This window comes from Macrosteles quadrilineatus, unplaced genomic scaffold, assembly GCF_028750875.1.
Source record: "Macrosteles quadrilineatus isolate MER2022 unplaced genomic scaffold, UCM_ALF_1.0 Scaffold_2__2_contigs__length_208266976, whole genome shotgun sequence".
Lineage (NCBI taxonomy): Eukaryota > Metazoa > Arthropoda > Insecta > Hemiptera > Cicadellidae > Macrosteles > Macrosteles quadrilineatus.
In genome coordinates, this window is record NW_026542595.1 from 107,103,594 (window position 1) to 107,127,344 (window position 23,751).

Here is a 23,751-nt window from a genome sequence, read left to right on the forward strand (position 1 = left end):
CTGCATTAAACCCACTATAAACACTATAATAAAAACTATCTAACAATTATTCGTAGTCAATTCACAATAAATAATAAATTAATGACTCAACAAAGCTATAAATATTATAACACAGTATAAATTTTAAACGATAAAATTTTCACGTTAGCTAAAAAATATCTTTACTCTAATTACTTTCCTAACACTGCGATATTACTTAGCTGAAGTTATTCAAATACATAACAAACTTGCCCAGTAATTACATTAGTGATTCAGCTTATCAATTTCTCGGAACTGTTAACTTTGCAAACCCATTATGGTTTCTGGGTTTACGATGAGAGATAGCGGAACACGCATAAACTTAATTTTATTATTATCATTTTAAGTGATTCGCTACTAAGAGTACTTTCGAGATAAACGACCACAGATCGTAAAATGATAATTTATTTGGATAGAACGAGTTTCTAGTACGACGAAAAAACTGGTTTATATATTTCTTACTCAAGGCATTATCAAGCGTACAAGTGAGTTAGGGCAGCAATAGTATGGTTCTTTATAGGTACTAAACTACTTTTTAAAGTACTTATATCACAGCCACATAAAGGCGATTACATGTCGAGAATGTAATTAATTCAAAGCCTTGCTATACTGAGTGGATGAAAAGTAGCTTGCAACCACCTTCACTTTTTAATAATTAGATATATTTGAAACTAGTTTGCAGAAACCTTCTAAGACATGAGGAGCTACAATTATGATTGTTAATTTTTTAAATGTTACTCGTAATTGTAGTAAGAGTAGGGGTGATTCAAAATTTTCAAAAGGGAAGTATACCTAGTAGATTTTTATACCATTTTTTTACGAATCTGACAAAATTAAACAATTGACATTGCGTCTTAAACAGCATTATATTGTGGTGGTTAACTTTCAATAAGTATCAAGGCAACAGTTTTTCTACACCATTGCTAATACGACAGATAAATTAGTAGACAGTGTAGGAAAATCCCCACCTTTCCATAATAGCTTTTATCAGTAATCTCTGTCGGTTATCCTTGAAATGACGAATTCTTTCTCCATGCTAAAGTTAAATATACTTGTAACTGCTTAAAATTAACATTTCGATTTTTTAAGGTTGGTTAGTAATATGTCATGGTTTATTCGTTAGAAGAAAGGGTACAAATTGTTTTACTGTTTGGGCAAACTGGAACTTACAATGGAGCTACTGATGCCTTTAATGGAAAAGTTTCAGCGCAAAGCGAGTGGTGTGGAGAGTCCATATCCAGTTGGCCTAACACGGATGAATTACCAGAAGCAGGCGTTTTGGCAGGATGATCTGTTAATCCTCAACAATCAGATAGAAGAGTTGAAAATTTGGTATAAGTCGGTGGGCAGTAAGAAAGAAATACAAAACACCAATTACTTCCTTATAAGATTCAAATAGTCCAGGAACTGTCTGAAGATGACTTCGGTAGAAGAACTGAATTCTGTCAATGACACAGAAGATCGAATCTAGAGAAAACTATTCTTTTTCAAGTACAGTACAGTAATGATTTGAATTTGGTAAATAAATTGCTTTTATATTGGCGAACATTTTTTAATTTTCTACTTAGACGGTTAGTCTTTGTATATATTCGTTAAGTATACAATTGTCTCTTTTTGTAAACTGCTTGTACATTACTTTTAATGTCTTATTTCATAACATGAACTAAACAAGCTTTTTGGATAATGGAGAAACCCCAATCCTAGAATGCCTAATCAGAGCACAAAGTTTTGCCAACTGATCATAATTTAAAGAAACACATTGAATTTATTTTATTTTATTTTATTAAGTCGTTATTCATTATATCTATCGAAATTGATGTATGCATTTTTAATTTTTTCCAGTTATCTGTAGGCCCCAAGAGAATAATAAGATAGGTTGAAATGTTAATTTAAACTGTTCTAACTCGTAATTTGTATTTAGGTTGGAAGAGAGAATTGGTGTTGCGCAGCACTGGAGTAAGGGGTGATGTGTATTATCACACCCCTGATGGGAAAAAAACTAAGATCTTTAGAAGAAATTAGAAAACACGGTAAGTGAAATGTCACAAATTCCGAGGCATTTATTTCATATAGCCTCTGTGAGTTATTGCATTAATCAGATTTTTGGATAAGAGCAAGAATTTGCTGGTAATGGTAGTTATGGCTAATTGATTCACTCATCAAGTGATGGATTACCATATCTTTCCACTGAATTTAACAACTGATCAGAAGTGCAATCACGATTGTATTGATTGTAGAGTTCGATTTTCAACAAACAAAAACAGCTGACAAATCCCGAAATGCCCTAACAAACCTAGAACAAGGCCTGATCGAGATGCACTTCCACTTAATTTCCGGGAAATGCAAGTCCATTATCATCAGTAGAAAGAGAAATACAGAGTCAAATAGCCACTTCCCTATAGGGAATTTCGCAATAATCAAAGTCAAAATAAAAATAATAAACCCCCTACCCATAGTAGATACTTCCAAACTTTTAGGAATAGCAATTGACAGCTAATTAAAATACAACATTCACGTAAATAATACATTAGTGTAATGCCACAAGGATCTGAATATTCTTAAAAATACATCATGCGGCAGGAGTGGAGCAAATCCTGAATTCTGCCACAACGTATATAGAAGCCTAATCCGACCAAAGGGTAACTACCGCTCGTTGCTATTACGACACCTCCCAAAAGATTTACTGAACAAACTGAAAACTCTACAGAATGAAGCTTCAAGAATATCAACATACTCAAGCGAGTCTACTTCAATCATTGTCATACAAAATGAAACAGCAATGGAAACCCTAGCTGATCGAAGAGAAATCATAACCGAACGGTTGATCTACAAAACAATGGCCGATGATTCAAACCAAAACAGATACAAATGTCTATACTTACAACTCCTCACAAACACGAATCCTAATTGGAGACATAAAAAGACACCGCTATATATCAAGGCAGTTCCCTCGATCTGACATTTCATCCAAAATTATTTGGAAGCGAACTCGGAAATCCCATGGCATTACACAGGGACACATATTCCCTAATAACTGACATTAATACAACTATCAATGACTCAATAGACAATCTTGAATTATAAAAGAGAGAAACAAATCTATTGATATCCCACCAAGTGTTCCACAAAACACTGAAACAGACATGTAAAGATTCTTTTAAAATATTCTCAGATGGCTAAAAAAAACTACAGATGGTACAGGAGCACCAGTCTGGACAGCTCTCATGAATTTAGAGATAATTTAAATTACCAAAAAACTCCTCAATATATGCAGTAGAACAGTAAACAGTAACGTCTCCAGCACTCGATCCACCACTGTTCAATTCAAAAGCTTTAGCAATTATATTGTAGTGCCTTAGGTGAGGCTACGGGGAATTTGAAGTAAATAACCAAAAGAAAATGCTTAGTCTTTACATAGTTTTTTTAAAACTTGTTATCTTTGAACCTCTATTCCTCAGCATGTCCATTACCTTCTCATCACCATTGCTGTAGCTGCTTTGCTTCTTGCATGGTTGCACGGTCGAATTGTTTCTGTTTCAGATGAGGCCTTTAATCAAAGATTCCCAGAAGGAATTAGGCTGTATGGAGCTTCCCGACAAGCGTTCTGAGGGATGACAAACGGACTTTAAACTACCTAGTCATGGAGGGTTACATGCGGCTCATTGAGCAGAGGGATCAAGAAGGCAACCCTAGATTGAAGAAAGTTCTTTATCTAGATACCTTCTTTTGCCTACATCTTAAAATTAATAACCTGGAATCGCAGCTAGACAATTCATAACAACTAACCTTTGCCCCTACACCTGGAGCTGCCCCCGAGTGGTCACTGGGCACAAATAAAAGTAAACTTTAGTACGAAACGGTGTGTTCGTATGATTCTTTGAGGTTGAAGAGCATGGACGATTTGAAATTAGTGTTTTCAGCGATAGGACGCGTGGCAAAAAAGGTAGAATCTATCGGACAACCAACCAATGTAGATTGGTGCAAACGCCAGAGGACTGCCCAGTACAATCGAATAGTTATGACTGCGGAGTCTACACACTATGGTTCGCTGGCACTGGTGTTGTTGAATTTCTACGCACTACAAACGTGGTTCACCAGTCCCTCGCCAATCATGAGAGATATAGCTTTACAGAGAAAGAAGAAGAAAGAAGAGTTATCTATTAGACTAGGAGAGGTAATTTTAATCTGATAAAACAGTTAAAGATTCTGTACCCAATTATCTACTTGCAGAGCAAGTGGTTGCTGTTTGACTGCACGATTACTAATCGTTTTCAGATGCCATCAGGGGGCCATTGTTATCACCATTTGGCCTAAGGTCATAAAAGTACTCCAGAGCCCTATGCGTAGCTCGAATAACAAGTGGGCCTTGCAATTTCCATGCTATCGTCAACGCCATTAGAGCCAAAAAAACAAAAAGTCCAAGAAATCCTCGGCAAATTATAGGAAGAGGATAAGGTCAAAGGACGACCAGAGCTTGTATCCGACCTGACGGCAGTTGTGGAACAAGATGCCACACCGGGGCCATCCTCACTCCCGGCGATTTTGTATAAAGACATTTTTCGAGTAGTCGTTGTGTAAAGTATATATATATTTAGGTATGTCTTTGTTAAGTTAGTTGTAGTTATTTATTTAGTTAATTGTACAGTAATTTGATCGATTAGCTTTTTATATTAGTCTGCAAAGACTCATTTTGTCTTGGAGGCGCCCGTCCGAGCGCGCTGGAACTTCGCACCGCACAACTACTCTCGACCTCTGTATTGCAACCGTGGTCCAGGTACCATGTTGTCAGGTGCCTTGGACATTATCTTCCAAGGACCACTTTGAGGGAGCCGGGTTATCATAAATACGTACTTATGCTCGGATGAATGAGCGGAACATATTGCTCGCTACCCTCCTGAGGAAGCAATTCAAGAAGTAAATGAATTTATAATAGAAGGAAAATATGACTACTTCCACCTGGGCTGTGACTCTTTAAGAAAAAAAAGGTTATCTTTGGTAATACAATGCGTACCAAAGGGCCATCGAGGAATTTTATTCACCAGAATGAGATTTCTCAGAGTAGGATAAAGTGGCCATTCCCCACGATGGTAAATATAATGTGCGCCTCATGTACATGGACACAGATAGTAATATCTTTGAGGTAATGACCCCTGATTTGTATGACAGTTTTGTACCAATCGTTGACCACCTAGATGCAAGTGGTACTCCAAAGGACAATCCAGCAAATCGTCCTGACAACACTAAGGTTTTTAGCAAGTTTAAGAATTAACTGAATGGTGTGTAAATTCAGGAATTCCTTGGTGTCAGAAGTTCTAAAAGTTCGAGTTAGCAAGACTCTGCAGTCACTTGACATACATCTTTGCCAGGCTGTTGAAGAAGTTTAGCGCTTGCCTTGGAAGAGTTGAGGATTGAAGCTGCCGTGTTTGATGGGATATTCTCAAAGGCAACCGATGCATGCCACAGTCACATACCTGCCACAGTATTGACATACCTGAGCCAAAAAACCGCAAGATTTCCGTTAAGTTGGACAGCAATGTAAGTAATTCTTTCACAGTAGGAGATATGAAAGAAGTTAGACTGTTTGTATTCTACCATATTTTAGAGAAAATGATTGAGTCATTAAGTTCTATATTCAGCCAAAAAAAACCAAAGAAGTAATTTGTGCAGTGGGAAAAGCCATGTCTTTAGGTGTTGGTTCCTACAAGATGGAAGCCAGTGATTTTGAGTACCCTTCTGAGCTAGAGGCAGAAAATAGAATTCTGAAAACGATGAAAAGTGAACACTTCCCTCCTTCAAATGCGCCTGGTTGGCTGAAGTGGTTATCAGAGTACAACAGAGAAACCACATTTTCAAACTTTAAGTTGGTAATAGAAAATTGTCTACCATTCATGTGACACCCTGCAGCTGCAAAAGGAGTTTTTCAAACATTGGCATAGTGAAATCAAAACTTCGGTCCACAATGCTGCAAGATCGTTTGGAACATTTTTCGAGCAAGAACTCACTGCAAAAACTGATCTGGACGATTTCATTGGAGAATTTAAACAAATGGTGCCCTTCAACAGACGGATGAATTTGTAGATGGTAGTAAATAAAGCTTATTTCTCCCTCCCAAAAACTCGTTTGTTTGATAAGGATAGTGCCACGTAACAACTATACACATATGTTTATATGACAAAATAGTTATAAATATTAATTATATAGACATATTTATGGTAGGAAATACTATGTATTTTCTTTAAATCCATGCTTAAACCGTTATTTTCAGAGACAGTATTTCAAAAAAATTTCTGGAGGAAGGCCCCGGACCCCACGTTTGCTTGAAACCCCCCGGAAGGTCTGGCAACCACAATTCCAAGACCCTGCCCACACCTATGGTCAGAACCAAGGTGTACACCCTCGTGAAAGAGGATAAAGATCAAAAGAAACAAGAAGAAGAGGGTACAAACAACAAAGAAGTGTAAAAGTATCAATAAGCTAGGGGGTTGCTAAAACTCTTCCAGTAGGAGACTAAATCTTTAAGGGGCGTCGCTACTGAAAATGACCAATTTTGTAAAAAGATATTGGTTTTTGTTTTTATTTTATTTTATGTTCTATGGTGTACAAGGTTCCAGAAAAAACAACATATGGTACGATATATATTATTATCACTGTGAAAAAAATATTTGAAGTGGAGAGCGCACACCTGTTTCAGGGTATCAGAATGAACCATCAACCGCTGCTTTCCTCAACATTATTTATACTATAAAGCAATTTTTTGTGCATGGATATTGTAAAGGGTTTAATATAAGTACACAAAAGGAAATTTAAAAAAATAATTATTTCATAGGAATTTTAAAAACAGTTTTTTTTATGAAGCCATAATTCATAAACTAACCCTCGAAGATCTGGAACTTATCAGTAGTTTTTTCAGAGGTATAGAGCGTAAGACAATTTTAGTTTGCAAAACTTTTTTTTAACCTCTCTTGGTAAATGAAATTACAAGATTCTTCAAAACTCTTGTAACAGACAGGTGAAACCCTCAGTTTCACCATCATGCGACAAACGAAAGGGAAATCCCACAACAAAACTGATCATCCAGTAATAATTGTGAATCACAATGAATCCTTTGATCCAGCGATTGCCTACTATAGACGTGAGCACGCACATCACCACAGATATTTGCCTACTGACCTATTTATCTTCCAGATGCTAGTGAGTTTCAAAGAAAAACATCCAGGCTTGTGCGTTCCTATGAACTATATCGCTCAGAAGTTTAAAAAGGAACACAGCTTACGTAAAGGTGGGAAATGAAGAATGTGAACAAAGTGAACTTTTTTATTTTCATGTTCATAAAAAACCCTCAACAAAACTGTGAGAAATGCCAGTTTTTGTAGTCTCATTTTGAGAAGGCAAGATCTGTAAGAAAAATTTTAAATTGAAATCAGAAAAAGCCTTGGGAAATGGTAAAATTGTATATTCGGCAGATCTTCAAAAATGTATCATGTAACCACGCTGTGACTGTTTAAAAGTTCGTCCAAACAGAATCGGGAAAGCGGCGGGAGCGGGACGAATTCCCGCGTGGGATTTTAAAACACATTGTGGCAGATGTGAGCATTCACACTAGAGTGGTACCACCTGGTCCAGCCGATCTTCCTTATTGGAACACCGGGTTAGTTATCCGGGCTTCATTCTGGGGAATTCATTTTCTGTTTCAGCATGTACACCGACTCCTCCACCTCACCCAGGAGAATTACTGAACTCTAATGAAGTTACGAATCCTACTGCAAATTTACTAGCATGCCAACCTCCTGACCCTCGCCAACCATCAACACTTATGGATATGGACTACGATTTGGAACATGACCCTGCAGCTTCTTTCAAGATTACTACCATGCAACGTGACTACAGAAAACTGTCTGAAGATGACTTCGGTAGAAGAACTGAATTCTGTTAATGACACAGAAGTTCGAATCTAGAGAAAAGTAGTTTTTTTCTTTTGCAATACGTTTTTATGCCGAGGCTTCATTTCAACTCAACGGACATGTTAACCGACATATCTGTAGGTGTTGAGTCGAAGATAACTTCCACTGGTACCACACCATGCGGTAACCACAACGCATAAAAAATATTGATTGTAATACACAGTTCAGATCCACTCTGAAGACCTGGTTAAAAACAAAAATTTTTATTTCTATCGAATGTTATTTAAATAGGGACATTAAGTTAGATTAATAATTTTTAGTAAGACATTTTTATTACTTCTTAGTTTTAGTATTATCCTGTATATGATTTTATGTCCTGTCAAATGATGTAATGGCATGTAATAAATAAATAAATAAATAAATAAATAAATAAATAAATACAGCAACGGTTATAGGATATTTTTTTCGTAATCAATGACATATTTTTAGAATAAATACACCACCACATATTTGTGTTTAATATTATATTTCATTTCTTTGGACCTCCCGTGTGTAATTGTGAAATAATCATTTTGGAAGTTATGCTTTTCATTGAAAATGTCAACGCATATGTAAACATTGTAAGTTTTCTCTTGCTTTCATGGAGACCAATTAATATTTACTTTTGAAAACCTCACTTCAAAACTTTGGACCTCCAAGGTGCGTAGCTTTAGAGGAACTCAGGGAAGTGGATATGCCTGTGACTTATCCAATATTTATATTAGTTATTATATCCAATATTAGTGCTTTTGTCGTTACAGCCGCCCAGACAGACAACACCTCAATATAGACTTCTATGTATTTATTTCTTTAGCTACTTAGATGTTGAAAGGTGTGTGTATTGTTTCAGAAAGCATTACCAGCTTAAAAAAGCTATTGAGGATAGCCACACTGACATTGTAAGGAGGCTTCCTGCATCAGAATCCCCTGCAGAGCCGGAACAACAACTTAGGGCTACTACTGCTGTCCCAGAAAAAGAGGGAAGTGAAGAAGATAGTGCAGAAATTTTAGGTATATTTCCATAGATATGGAAGATTTCATATCATTTGAGAAAAAATTGAAAGATGAAAACTTCAACAAAAATGTGGTAGGAATCAGTTGTTAGTACAGTTGTAAGTACCACTATTCACCACAATAATAATTCACACTAATAGTCAACACAACTACAACTTTAAGGTTATGTGAAATATTTTTAAGAATTACAAAAAAAAAACAATAAATAGTTACCTAGGCAACCTTGACAATAAAACAAGTCAACAATGCAACAAGTGCAATGCATATGAACACTACTTGTGTCCACTGTATTTAATGTTTTAAGTAAATAAGCAACCAGACGGTTTTCGGCCCATAGGGATGTAAAAACCTGCTTGGCGCCTAATTGATGATAATGCTAGGGTGGCATTCCGACTCTGGACAGCAATACGTAGCCTTGGGCACCAATAACCACTTGTACAACGGCCATGAACATTGTAGTGTGGTGTAAAATAACTTTTATTGTTTTATGATCCGAAATCATAGGCTATTTAATTTTGTTGCTATAAAATCTTTTATCTCGGATTTAGATTTTCCAGAAGTTTTAATTAGCTCGGTACATTTCCATTGCCCTAAAACTCCTTGATTTTTCCAGATAAAAGGTCTTATCTCAATTACTACTGGAAACAGCTCTTCCAGAGCAACTACCAGTATATTGAGATATACAATGCATCCAGGTCTTATAGCGCAATTCACCTGTAAGGGACAAAAAAGATTGAAGAAGAGGACAGTGTCATTATCCAAAACTCTTTTCAGCAAATTCTGATTGGTAAGTGCTGTATGAAATATCGTTGCTAAAGATTTTGGTATTTTGTTTCCAAATTGTGCACATTTTATTGTCATTAAAACCAACTGGGACCTAAGTTTCACAAGCTATTATTGAAGTTCAGAGACATGGATACACGGAAGCAGCTCCAATTGACGTGTGAGCGGTTATTTTCCACGAATACTTTTCTAGTATTCATGTTATTTTCTAAAGCAGGATGCCTCATGTCGAACTGAGTTTTTGAATGTGAACATTGAATCATTTGGACTTCAAGTAGGCCTAAACATTGTAACTACACTACACGTCTTTTATTTCTTGTTAACTTATGATACCGAAAGTCAAATAATTAATATAACCTTTTTTTATTCACTTCTAATATCTGTTTTCTATTTGTAATATCGTTAAGAGTAGGGGGTCTAGTTCATTTTCAGCTACCCTATATGTCATGCATGTCCTATACTTTAATACGAGTACCAATTGCACGAAATTTTAAAAAGCGGCTCCTTATAGTTCCTCTTAATAGTTTGACATATCTAGAATATTAATAATAGACGTTTATTTATATTTTTTTAAGATAACACCAATACTTGAGTATAATCAAATGTTTAAAAAAATTCTTTTTATTACATATTTTGGACAGTATTTTATAATGTTATTCTTTTAAATGCAAAATCTGTTGAGAATCATAAAAAATATATTTAGAACTTTTGGCTAATAGTATTAGAGTGCAAAAGTATGAGTATTTAAAAATTTTAAACCCAGAAATTTGTTTATACGACGTATGCAGAAGAGAAGTATATTAATCTAAATAATTCATTCATAAATCTTGACCATAAGGAAAGCGAACTTTGTAAACACTTAATTTGTATGGACAAACGAAGGAAAAGTATATATAGACTAGGCCCGTTTTCAAAAAAAGGCAATGCAAGAAGCATTTCATGTAACAATTGGGGAAACAACGTTTTTAGGGTATTTCGACCCTGCTGAGTACGAATCTGCCTGTTGCCAACGCGAAATTTGAACCGGAAGTGCGGTACCGCACGGAGGATAAATAAATAAAATTTGTACTACTGAGGAAGAGCGGTTATTTACAGGGTTGAAATACCCTAAAAACGTTGTTTCCCCAATTGTTACATGAAATGCTTCTTGCACTTTATAGAGAGGGATTTTTTTAATTTTGGGCCTGGTCTAATATAGTTTAGCAGCTAATAAAAGATGTATTAATTAATTTTTTCAATAGCTTTCTTTGTTGATACACAATCGGTTGGATCCATTTTCTTCCCTTCGTGGCAACTGCTTAGAAAAGTGTGGTAGTCTGTCCTAAATGAAAAAGACACAATCATAAAAGGCATCTGAAACAAGGCAAGAGTGTCAAAATAACGCTGAGAGCCAGTCTGAAAAATAACTGAATAGACATGCAGATTATTATGCTTCCAAGGTTCGAAATCTTTTGATCCGTGATATTCACAATTAGACTGACAGCCTACAACGAAGCATTCGCTACAGTGAGCAAGGAGTCCGTCCTAACTGTAGCGCGCTTACGGCATAATAGAATAAGAGATAGGAACAAAGGTAAAGACATTAAACGTGGGTGGAGCCTGTCATCTCAACATCCCAATAAACATGATGAAACAAGAAACAGCAAAAAAGCAGCAAGCTAAGGTGAAGACAATAAACATGGGTGGAACCCATCATCTGAACATCTCAATAAACAAGAGATGGAACAAGAAAAAGCAAACAAGCAGCAAGCTAAGGTAAAGACATTAAACGTGGGTGGAGCCAGTCATCTCAACATCTCAATAAACAAGATGAAACAAGAAAAAGCAAACAAGCAGCAGGCTAAGGTAAAGACATTAAACATGAAAGGAGCCTGTAATCTCAACATCTCAATAAACACGAGATGGAGGAAGAAAAAGCCAACAAGTGCAATGTAAGCTGAATACATTGAACGTGGGTGGAGCCTGTCATCTGATCATCTCAATAAACACGAGATGGAGGAAGAAAAAGCCAACAAGCAGCAGGCTAAGGTGAAGACATTTGAACGTGGGTGGAGCCTGTGATCTGATCATCTCAATAAACACGAGATGGAGGAAGAAAAAGTCAACAAGCAGCAAGCTAAGGTTAAGACATTTGAACGTGGGTGGAGCCTGTCATCTGATCATATCAATAAACACGAGATGGAGGAAGAAAAAGCCAACAAGCAGCAAGCTAAGGTGAAGACATTGAACGTGGGTGGAGCCTGTCATCTCAACATCTCGATAAACACGAGATAGAGGAAGAAAAAGCCAACAAGCAGCAGGCTAAGGTGAAGACATTTGAACGTGGGTGGAGCCTGTCATCTGATCATCTCAATAAACACGAGATGGAGGAAGAAAAAGCCAACAAGCAGCAGGCTAAGGTGAAGACATTTGAACGTGGGTGGAGCCTGTCATCTCAACATCTCAATAAACACGAGATGGAGGAAGAAAAAGCCAACAAGCAGCAGGCTAAGGTGAAGACACTTGAACGTGGGTGGAGCCTGTCATCTGATCATCTCAATAAACACGAGATGGAGGAAGAAAAAGCCAACAAGCAGCAGGCTAAGGTAAAGACATTAAACACGAAAGGAGCCTGTAATCTCAACATCTCAATAAACACGAGATGGAGGAAGAAAAAGCCAACAAGCAGCAAGCTAAGGTGAAGACATTGAACGTGGGTGGAGCCTGTCATCTGATCATCTCAATAAACACGAGATGGAGGAAGAAAAAGCCAACAAGCAGCAGGCTAGGGTGAAGAAAGACATTTGAACGTGGGTGGAGCCTGTCATCTCAACATCTCAATAAACACGAGATGGAGGAAGAAAAAGCCAACAAGCAGCAAGCTAAGGTGAAGACATTGAACGTGGGTGGAGCCTGTCATCTGATCATCTCATTAAACACGAGATGGAGGAAGAAAAAGCCAACAAGCAGCAGGCTAAGGTGAAGACATTTGAACGTGGGTGGAGCCTGTCATCTCAACATCTCAACAAACACGAGATGGAGGAAGAAAAAGCCAACAAGCAGCAAGCTAAGGTGAAGACATTGAACGTGGGTGGAGCCTGTCATCTCAACATCTCAATAAACACGAGATGGAGGAAGAAAAAGCCAACAAGCAGCAAGCTAAGGTGAAGATATTTGAACGTGGGTGGAGCCTGTCATCTCAACATCTCGATAAACACGAGATAGAGGAAGAAGAAGCCAACAAGCAGCAGGCTAAGGTGAAGACATTTGAACGTGGGTGGAGCCTGTCATCTCAACATCTCGATAAACACGAGATAGAGGAAGAAAAAGCCAACAAGCAGCAGGCTAAGGTGAAGACATTTGAACGTGGGTGGAGCCTGTCATCTCAAGATCTCAATAAACACGAGATGGAGGAAGAAAAAGCCAACAAGCAGCAAGCTAAGGTGAAGACATTGAACGTGAGTAGAGCCTGTCATCTCAACATCTCAATAAACACGAGATGGAGGAATAAAAAGCCAACAAGCAGCAGGCTAAGGTTAAGACATTTGAACGTGGGTGGAGCCTGTCATCTCAAAATCTCAACAAACACGAGATGGAGGAAGAAAAAGCCAACACGCAGCAGGCTAAGGTGAAGACATTTGAACGTGGGTGGAGCCTGTCATCTCAACATCTCAATAAACACAACGTGGAGCAAGAAAAAGCCAACAAGCAGCAGGCTAAGGTGAAGACATTTGAACGTGGGTGGAGCCTGTCATCTCAACATCTCAATAAACACAACGTGGAGCAAGAAAAAGCCAACAAGCAGCAGGCTAAGGTGAAGACATTTGAACGTGGGTGGAGCCTGTCATCTCAACATCTCAATAAACACAACGTGGAGCAAGAAAAAGCCAACAAGCAGCAGGCTAAGGTGAAGACATTTGAACGTGGGTGGAGCCTGTCATCTCAACATCTCAATAAACACAACGTGGAGCAAGAAAAAGCCAACAAGCAGCAGGCTAAGGTGAAGACATTGAACGTGGGTGGAGCCTGTCATCTGAACATTTAAATAAACACGAGATTGAACAAGAAAAAGTCAACAAGCAGCAGGCTAAGGTGAAGACATTGAACGTAGGTGAAGACATTGAACGTGGGTGGAGAAGACCTGAAGGCTAAGAGTATTTACCTTGTATCGTGCATTTGCACAACAGTCAAACGCAAGAGTAGCACTATAACATTTTTTTAGATAGCCCTGCTGAACGTGTGCAATTTGTACAAGTGTCAGCATGACAATGACGCTATGACCGATTAAACTGAGTAACAGGATAACTGAACTAGTTTCAACCAATAAGCCTCCCCCTTCTCATGCTGGCCACGGGGGTACAACTCTCCTCTTCACCTAGTTTGAGTATTAAAGTGAAAATTCTAACCGGCCATGTCGCTCAGGAAGTCAATATTAAGTTATGTATTGATTCAAGTAAAATATTAATTACTAAACCTTTGAGATGTGATTCAGCCCGTTTCAGGCCAAATAAAGTAAATTTCACCAAATTAATGTAAACTAGATTTTTAATCTACGAACAAACTTTTTCAAAACTATTTCTATAAAGTGTTAACCATTTTTAAGAAAGTCTCAATCTTCTGACCAACTTATTTATTTTCAATTGTGACAATTATTGCAACTAATATTTGTTAAGAATAATTAAATACCAAGTACGACATCAGCACTCTATCCATTCCTAAAAGATAAAGCCAACTTGCGTGATTGGAAAAATGTTGATAATGGTTTTCGGACTAAAAAGTTTTTCTAAGAAATCATAGCTAATGATTATACTTTGCAAAAGTCCAAACTAAAGTGTCAAAATCATTAATTAGTGTAAGACTATTATAAAAAATAGTCAAGCTTGACATCATTAAAGCGAAATGTAATCTTTTAACGATGGAGAATAAGGAAAACTTGGAGCTAACATACTAATAAAACCATTCCGTGCAGCTAACAGAATCTCCGACGTAGTAGCTGAGCAAGCTTAACACAGCATTCTTTTCAGTGAAGTAAATACCACTTTTAAATTACATTTTACAATGTTTGAAAAATACAAGTTCTTCAAGATTGACTTTAATTCAAGACTTAATGATGTGAAACAAAAAATAAGAAATTTTGGAAGGTAATTCATTTTGGCTTAATATTTTCACACGGATAATTTATTAGTTAAAATTTGGGTTTCGGTAAATCAAAATCTAATTCAAGAAAATTAACAAAACAAACAAATCACAATATAAAATGTACTTTCCTCCTACCAAAACCTTACGTTTCATTAACACCAAAAATATCGATGCAGCACTTGGAACCGTTTTAAATCGCTAACTACAGAGGAAAAAGAAAGTGAGAAAGAAGAATTCGAGAGACATCTCCAAAATAAAGAAAAAGCTCATGAACTAAAAAAGTAAACGATCGTACAACGTACAAAAAGAACTGAAACACAAGAAAATTTTTTTATGAGTGATAGCTGTGGTGGTCAAAATCTCAATCAATATTTTCCCACTGCACTTTCACATGCTGTGCGACTTACTAGATGCGAACTCATTGACCGTTATGAACCTGGGCATTCCCAACAAAAGGATGCTATGTACTCAACCAATGAGAGAGCGGCAAACATATACAGGTCTACTCATGATCATCACATACAGGCGTCTTCAGAGAAATGAATAGTCTCCCAAACTGCTAGAAAAACGCCAGAACCTTACAAAGTTGTTTAGTTGAACAATGAATATTTTATTGACTGGACTTCATTGGCAAGTTACAACAAAGACGCTCAAAGATACATTACTGTTAGTGGCGAGGTTTTTGAGTGGAGAATAGTAAAATGGTTTGGGTACATGAAAATAAACCGAATGCAACACCCTTCAAGTATAATTACAATGACAAATATTTTCAATGAGATTAAAATAACGAACAGTGCTTTCAGGCTACTGAACACATCCCTTAAAAGCTTGCAGAAACCTACATCGGTATCAGTAACAAGGCAAAACACAAGGTTTTGATGGACCTCTGCGACGCCAGAGTAATTCCTTTATCCCATCATGACTTTGTTGAAAAGCTACCAAAGGATATCAAGAGTGCTAATCTGAAGGAGAAGAAACAGAAAAACTTAATATTTAAATGAAATTAAAATCATGAACAGTGCTTTGAGGCTACTGAACACCTCCTTTAAAAGCTTGCAGAAACCTACATCGGTATCAGTAACAAGGCAAAACACAAGGTTTTGATGGACCTCTGCGAAGCCAGAGTAATTCCTTTATCCCATCAGTAATTTGTTGAAAAGCTACCAAAGGATATCACTGTTTTTTTTCTTTCAACTGCCTAATTATGCTAATAATAACCTATAAATATATTTGTGTATAAATGTTACATTATAAATAAGGCAAATATCCAACTTGATTTTTTTACCATACAGTGCGTGAAAAAGGCTCAATTATGCCATATAACATTTAATATTTATAAAAAAATAAAATACTCATAAAGATAAAGGTTTCAACAGACTTGGGAAAAGGTGTGGTTAGCATTATTTCAAGGTTTCAGCAATTTAAAATTGCATTTTAAAATTTTCCTACAAGTTTGAAACTTTAAACCCCCTCTCCTAAAAATTATTAATTGGTTAATTCTCCCTTTTTAACCTAATAACCTATGAGTCTCGTCGTCTGTCAGAATAAATTAGCTTAATTTTAATTAAATTAAATTAATACAACTCAATTAAATTTTCGCAGTATAAGATTATGTTTTAAAAACAAAAACTGTTTGGATTTGTATATTTAAAAAATAAAAAGGAGAGCGATGGACGGCTATGGGAATGGTGGATGCTGATAAGATTAATTTTATTCAAATAAATGTAAATTCTTTTGCTCAAATGCCTAAATTGGTGAGTACATTGCGGGTAGTAAGGAAAAACTTTTACTTTTGATCAGGTTAAGTCAGGGAAATAAATTCTAACAAAATAGTGTGAACCCTGTACAACTATTTGCACAGTGAATTTAAAAAAAGAAACCTTAGCAAACCCACCAAAATTCTTGAGCACTAAGCAATATCCATAGGGGCGGTCCTAATTGAATACGAATGTTATTTGTTAGCATCATCTCTCTAAGGAAAAGAACTGTTTCAATTTAATACGAGTGACTCAATAAAGATGGTGGCACATTCAATTTCCGGGATTTTCTGACGTTTCTGACAAATATAAAATATCAATAGCCTAATACTCGTCGCGACAAGCAACCAATGATATATTGAAATACCACTGTCACCATGGCGAGAGGCTTTTTCACACACAATTTTTAAGAAACTAAACATTTGTCTCTTTATAAACATTTTTTCAATTTATAATACTGTAACTGCCAGTTAGTGAATAGTTAATAGTTAATTAGACGTCAACAATTTTCTTTCATATAGTAGAAGTTTGATTAAACCAAATGTGTTGGATATACCACAAAATAGGAAAACATTTAAGAATGGTCCATTAAAATAACTTTTTTTAATCATTTAATATTTTCCCCGATTAAAATTTCATTTTTATTATAGGTTTTCTTGTATTTTACTCAAGTAAACGTGGTAATAACAAAAAGGGATTTAGTATCAAGATGTCTTTAAATTCTGTATTCTGCCTCATGTTTTCAATCACTCAACACAGAGTACTAATTACCCCTATGGGGTAACACTAAATCCTTTTGAAAACTATCCATACTAAAAAAGTTTATGAAAAAACAAGGTAATAACGGAATTTGTTACCTTCTTAATAGTTCCTTCTTAATACCTTCTTAATAGTTATTAATATAGTTATTAATAGTTCTTAATAGTTCTTATTACCTTCTTAATAGTTCTTAAAAGTTTTAAATACTGTTAGTTTGATGATAAGATTTGTAAGTTTTGATAATCAGTTTGATGTAAGTAAATATTTTCAATCGATTTATGGAAAAGAATTAAGTTGACAGCACTTGTATTGAATTTTTAAAAATTGTCAGAACCTTTGGATTATCAATTCTTAAATTTAATTTTATTGTTACAAATTACTATAATGGTATTAATATGCATATCAAACCTCATATTTTACAACTAATTTATAACAACCCGACAATGTTGAGCTAAAATTGTAATCGAAACAGGAAAATAATATCGAGTGATTTGTTTTCCTCTCTCTAAGATTATGAATTTTAAAATCACGAAACGTTGAACAGCATAAATTACTTCAATCTAACTCGTTGATTCAATCATTCAATCGTTGGTTCAAGGTTGATTGAAGTCTAGAGGTTCAGGTTAAAAGAACTGACTTGGATCTACTGCAATATTTGTGTTCATACCTTAAAGAGACTGACATTGAAGTCTTTCCTAGGCTCTAGTTTGCACACACTGAACTGGACGTTCTCAAAGTCCAGACGATGAGACAGCTGACGTTGGAATGTCTGGTGTCTTGTGGGAACTGAAGGGAGGGTTGTCTGCCGCAAAACCTGGAAAACAACGAGTCTTAGATTATAGCACAAAAGACAATAGTCATTTGTGACACTAGTGTGCAAAATGGCACTTTACTGCACATGAGAAAAATGTTTACGCGAGCCGCAGGCGTGTGTGGAAACTTAATTGTTTGTTTTGGTGTTTCCGGACCAATAGATTGACAAATAAATAAAATGTTAAAATACCTGATTGTTACCTTGTGGTCCAAAGTATTGTCCTAGTGGATTACAGGATTATGTACATTTCGGCACGAGCGCCATCGTCGGATTCATATACGAACAAGTAACTAGACTTCCCAAAACTACTTAAATAATTAGTAAAACGCAATCTCATTAGTACTGTAATAAAATTTTCACATGGATTTAAATATTTTCTTTGTTAAGTAAAAAAAGTTAGTGACATGGCTAATTAAAAACCGGGACTTAAAAAAGGGATTCTGTAATATTATAAATATAGTTTAAAAATACAGTAAAATCGTAAAACTAACTGGTTATTCAAAATAATAAACTATTCCATACCTCAAATATTAGCAAAACCGTGATCACAAACACTCTTCATAAAATGTGGTATTTAATATCACTGTAATTTACATGCAAAACAGTCCAAAACGAAGAGTAAATAAAGCAGTCATAGAAACTCATCAGAGTCGTCCGAATGCCTGTTATATATTCATAAATGCTCAGCAGCGCTGAGCCAACACTGGGAAATTAAATTAAGCTTAGTAACTTTATGATACTCCGTTTTAACGATATTTCATTTACCGTCATAACTTATGGACCGATCAAAATGAACTAACTCATTTCAAACATGATTCGATGTACAGATTTGCACGAGACAATTGTTTAAGGGAATCAGAGATTTTGAAATAGATTTAACATTGATGAAAGGGATTGTCTGATGGTTCAAAGATTGCGAAATCCTTTTCTAAAGGTTACTAACCATAATTAACTAATATATTATTCTCGCAAATAAAAGATTAAAAACGAACTTACGCTGGTTCAAAAACTATTCCAAAACAAGCCTGCAAAGTCTCACCTTAGAGAGTTAATCATCAGACATGAACATCAAAGGACATTACATTCTAATCCGCAACTATTGCTTGCTACCATTCGGCAACGGTTTTGGCCTATTGGAGGCAGAAACTCGATCAGAAAAATAGTATGTGAATGCACAGCCTGCTTCAGGGCTAATCTTAAAAGTGTTCTGCCCTAAATAGGCACATTCCCGCCAGCAGACTAAATCCAACAGGACCGTTTTTAAGAACAGGAGTCGACTACTGCAGTCCCATCTTTATAAAATCTAGTAATTTACGAAAATCCAATCATATATTGCAGTTTTCGTTTGTTTCACAACGAAAGCAATATACTTGGAGTTCTTATCAGACCTCACAACAGAGGCTTTCTTAGCTGCCTTTCAGGGATTCATTTCAAGAAAAGGAATTTGCAAGGACATTTATTCAGACAATAGAACCGACATTGTTGGAGGCTACAGAGAAATTAAAGAACTACGTAGATAACTCAAAGATTAATCTCACCAGGACAAAATAAAAAATTAAATTTCTATCCCCAACATCAATTGACACTTCATACCACCCAACTCGCCCCACTTTGTAGGATTATGGGAATCAGGTGTCAAATATGTAAAACATCACCTGAAAAGAGTTGTAAGGCATGCTAATTTAACCTACGAACAGCTATACACGGTACTAACAATGGTAGAAGCTTGCCTTAACTCACGCCCCCTTACACCTTTACCTTATAACCCTGGCCAATTCCTTACTATTTTAGGGAGGCACTCACTGCACTACCAGAACCAGACCTCAGTTACCTAAAGGTCAACCGACTATCACAGTGGCAACGGATGCAGCAGACCCTTCAGCACTTTTGGCGGCGCTGGTCCTTTAATACCTGTCGCTCCTCCAACATCGCAACAAGTGGGCAGCAAATGGCAACTAGAGTCTTCAACCTGGACAAGTTGTCGTACTCAAAGCCCATTGAAGTGGGTGACAGCAATCATCATAGACACTCATCCGAGTGTGGGACGATTTGTTGGAAAACGTAATTCTACAAATCAATTCTCCAGACACTTCTCGAACGAAGTTTCGAACATAATCCGCTAAAGAAAATTCTAGAAACAGGACATTAAGACTTCACCTATTTGGTTACTACAACTCCAACATAAAATAAACGTACCTTTTTATTGTCCTTCTCCTGAACATACTCATGGCGGGTAGGCTCCTGCTGCAGGTCAGGAAGGGAGTGACTGATCCGGATTGAACTCTGCTTGACGCCGTCCGGAGTTCCGTCCTGCGCCTCGTCCTCGCTCATGCCTAACGTCCGGAGCCACTTCCAGGTAGCAGCACACTGGTAGCTGACAGCTGCTAGCAGCACGAGTGCCATGCTACTCAGCAGCAAGCCACTGACGAGCACGTGATAGCCTGAAGTCGCGCCCGACCACTCTTCTGACTGAGCGACTATCAGACCTGCAACAATGATCGAGTTGTAAAGAAACCGTTCAATTATATTTACGTAGAACATGAAAATGACATCATCTACTCAAATACATTAACAGGTAATAAGATTTTGTATTAAGTTTAAAAATAGTGTTATTTTTTTTAAACTTACAATAATTCTTTGGAAAGCAAATTTTTAGACTTGGAACCTCTTACATGCATCATCATACTTAATTTATTTGGTACTTGCAACAAAACATTTTTGTCACACATACTACCTATCACCCTGTATGAGAATGGTTTTGTACTGTAAAATTAGTCCGATTGTAACGGAGTTTTAGAAGCAGAAAGGTTTAACTTACAATAATTCTTTGGAAAGCAAATTATTAGACTTGGAACCTCTTACATGCATCATCATACTTAATTTATTTGGTACTTGAAACAAAACATTTTAGTCACACATACTACCAATTACCCTGTATGAGAATGGTTTAGTACAGAACGGTTCAAGTAGAAGTAAGTTGAACAAGAATTTTAAAAGTTGATTAGCCAGTCCTATGCATCAACTGTTAGGAAAGTATTAATAATATTTCCATTTAAATCCGACAATTAATTAAAGGCGTTGGCTGATGAATTGACTAATCTTTGAGAATAAAAAAAAATTCTAGCTCGTTTATAAATCCAAACCGATAGACGAAAGGTAACTTAATAAGACCTTTTCTGCCATTTGAAGAGGTTTTGTATTAGCTTATCAGCATATGACTCTTGTACAACATACTTAAACCCTCCTCTTTCTAGCACTCCGCTATTCATACTACATTCGTAATCTTACAGTACAAAACAAATACTTGATGTTTTGATGTGAGTTTGATACTCACACAGTTTGAAATGCTAGATTCTATTTCCACCCCAAGATATATTTCCAGTGTGCGCACATTTATTACGAGACGGTGAAGGGAATGTTGGATAATAAAGACCCTTTCCTCACCCCCACGTGACTGATCGCACTCACAGACACTCCTGTAGTCTTGTGTCAACAAATGAACCAGTCTTTTTGTGAAGTTGTGGTAGAAATATTGCATCAGAGTGCCGTTACTGTTTCTTTTGTCACTTTTTCTTCTAAAGTTCTACATAGAGGTATTACAAATATTTTTATACTAAACGTTGTGATTTTTTAAAATTGGAATTTTGGGAGAATTAAAAAAATATTCATCTGTTATAAAAAATTAGTATTGTAGTCTTCGGGTGCTTTTTGTTTGTAAAAGAAATCTTGCAAAATTCTACACGGATTGTGTTTGTTCCATCTGAATGATACGGCTACTGTTAAGAACGTCGCTTAAAAGCGTCATATTCCAATGTACAGGCAATCTAAGAGTTACGATTATTTCACCAAGAACTGAAAGCCCACTTCCATGTTTTAGCTTCATTTTCGGATTCCCATATTTTCTATGGAAAATTCCTATTGAAACCACATTAATAATGTATCGTTGTCCTTTTCAAGGGTGCTTTGGAAGAAAACTACTTTTGAGTGGTGCATTTTCATTTCCCACCCTCTCAGATTCTGATAGGTTCCAATTCCTATTTTTATACCATTTAGCGGTCGAATAACCTCCAACGCATTTTTCTCCAGTCTCCCATATTCTCCCATAGTGAAGATATTGTCTTAAATAAACTAAAGTAACTTTTTAAATCCAAGGGTTGTCATTAAATCGTTGCTTTTCTTTTTACATTTTGTCTTAAACAACTAGGTAACGGACTGGAGGACAAACAAATGCACAATCAAGCTTAATTATTTCCTTCCTACGATATGTTCTGATGAAACGAATAATCCGTTTGGATTATTTACGTTTGTATTATACGTTTAGTATACGTTTGTATCATAGACACTGTTAAAAAAAGGCATTGTCAACATATAGTTTTACAAATGATGTATGGTTTCAATAAGACAACACTCGATAATCCATTAGTGAATAACGTTATATAGTTCTGTGATTAGTTTGAATGGTTTGAAGAATAGTATTAGAAGATATTGGAAGAAAATCAGTAGTCAAGACAAAGTGTCAAAATCTACTCTGCAAAAGCAAGTCCATACATCTCTCAACGGTGTTGTCACTATCCACAATCACAAATCCATTAACATAGCAGTCTTCAACAAACTATCAAGGCTCAAGTGGGGGAATAGAGGCTGCAGGAGTCTTAAAACTATTTGAAAGGTCCGAGCAAAATCTCATACCTCAGTAGGTACACAAATTTTTAGGTGATGTGGATAGTAAGGCCTATGACTGGGTTGTAGAATCTAAACCATATGGGAATAACGATAGCATAACAAAGCTTGAACGTGTTGGACATATTCAGAAGCGAATGAGTTCCCGGCATAGGAATTTGCGAAAAAAAACTATAAGAAAGTTAAGCTTAGCGATGGGAAAAACCTTTCTGGCCGTGGTCGACTGATGATGTTACTGACAGGACACAACAGTATTATGGGTAGAGCAAGTAAGACTATCTTAAATGGTTGTGGCAGTTTGGGTCACATACTTTCACTATAGGTCAACTGATGCTGAAGAGCTCATGGTATGTCACACACGGAATCGAAGTTGTCATGGTGTAAATACAAACGAGCGGCGGCAGGAGGCCTACCTTGTCCTCTCCAAGACCATTCTTTGCCAGAACCTGTGATGGACATTACAAAACCAGTGTACCAAAGTCTTGGTAATCTAAACTTGAACAGTTGGCTTCATGGGAGGAACAATTTGTACGCTCTTACTATTCTTGTAAGGTAAATGCATTTAATCACTTAATCTGGTCTTGCCTTGCGAAAACAAACTTCGTCACACTTAAAACCTTAAAAGAAAGAATGTTGGATGCTGTGATTTGTTTTAATGTTGGTATGCTATGGAAAGTTAGAGTTTTGAATAGTATAATGATGATATCTACATTCCAGTGATCCAGTGACCAGATATATTTTCTTCATATATTCAAAAGGAATTCAAAAGTCAATCGTAGTATTTGTTCGCAATCTTCACTGCATTGGTATTTTATCATCAACAAAAATGCGACATTAAAATGAACAGAATTTAGATGAAAGATAAAAT

General features: G+C 36.3%; 1 protein-coding gene across 2 annotated transcripts in view; it reads right to left on the bottom strand.

The window, feature by feature from the left end:
- LOC128986535 (synaptotagmin-10-like) overlaps positions 1-23,751 on the bottom strand; it is a 93,337-nt gene that overhangs the window by 38,590 nt on the left and 30,996 nt on the right. For both annotated transcript variants that reach the window (XM_054406948.1, XM_054406947.1), the window contains exons 2-3: positions 20,400-20,689; positions 18,057-18,203 (exon numbers count right to left, since the gene is read on the bottom strand). In XM_054406948.1, the coding sequence (XP_054262923.1) occupies positions 18,057-18,203; positions 20,400-20,689 (437 nt within the window). The remainder of the gene's footprint in view (positions 1-18,056; positions 18,204-20,399; positions 20,690-23,751) is intronic.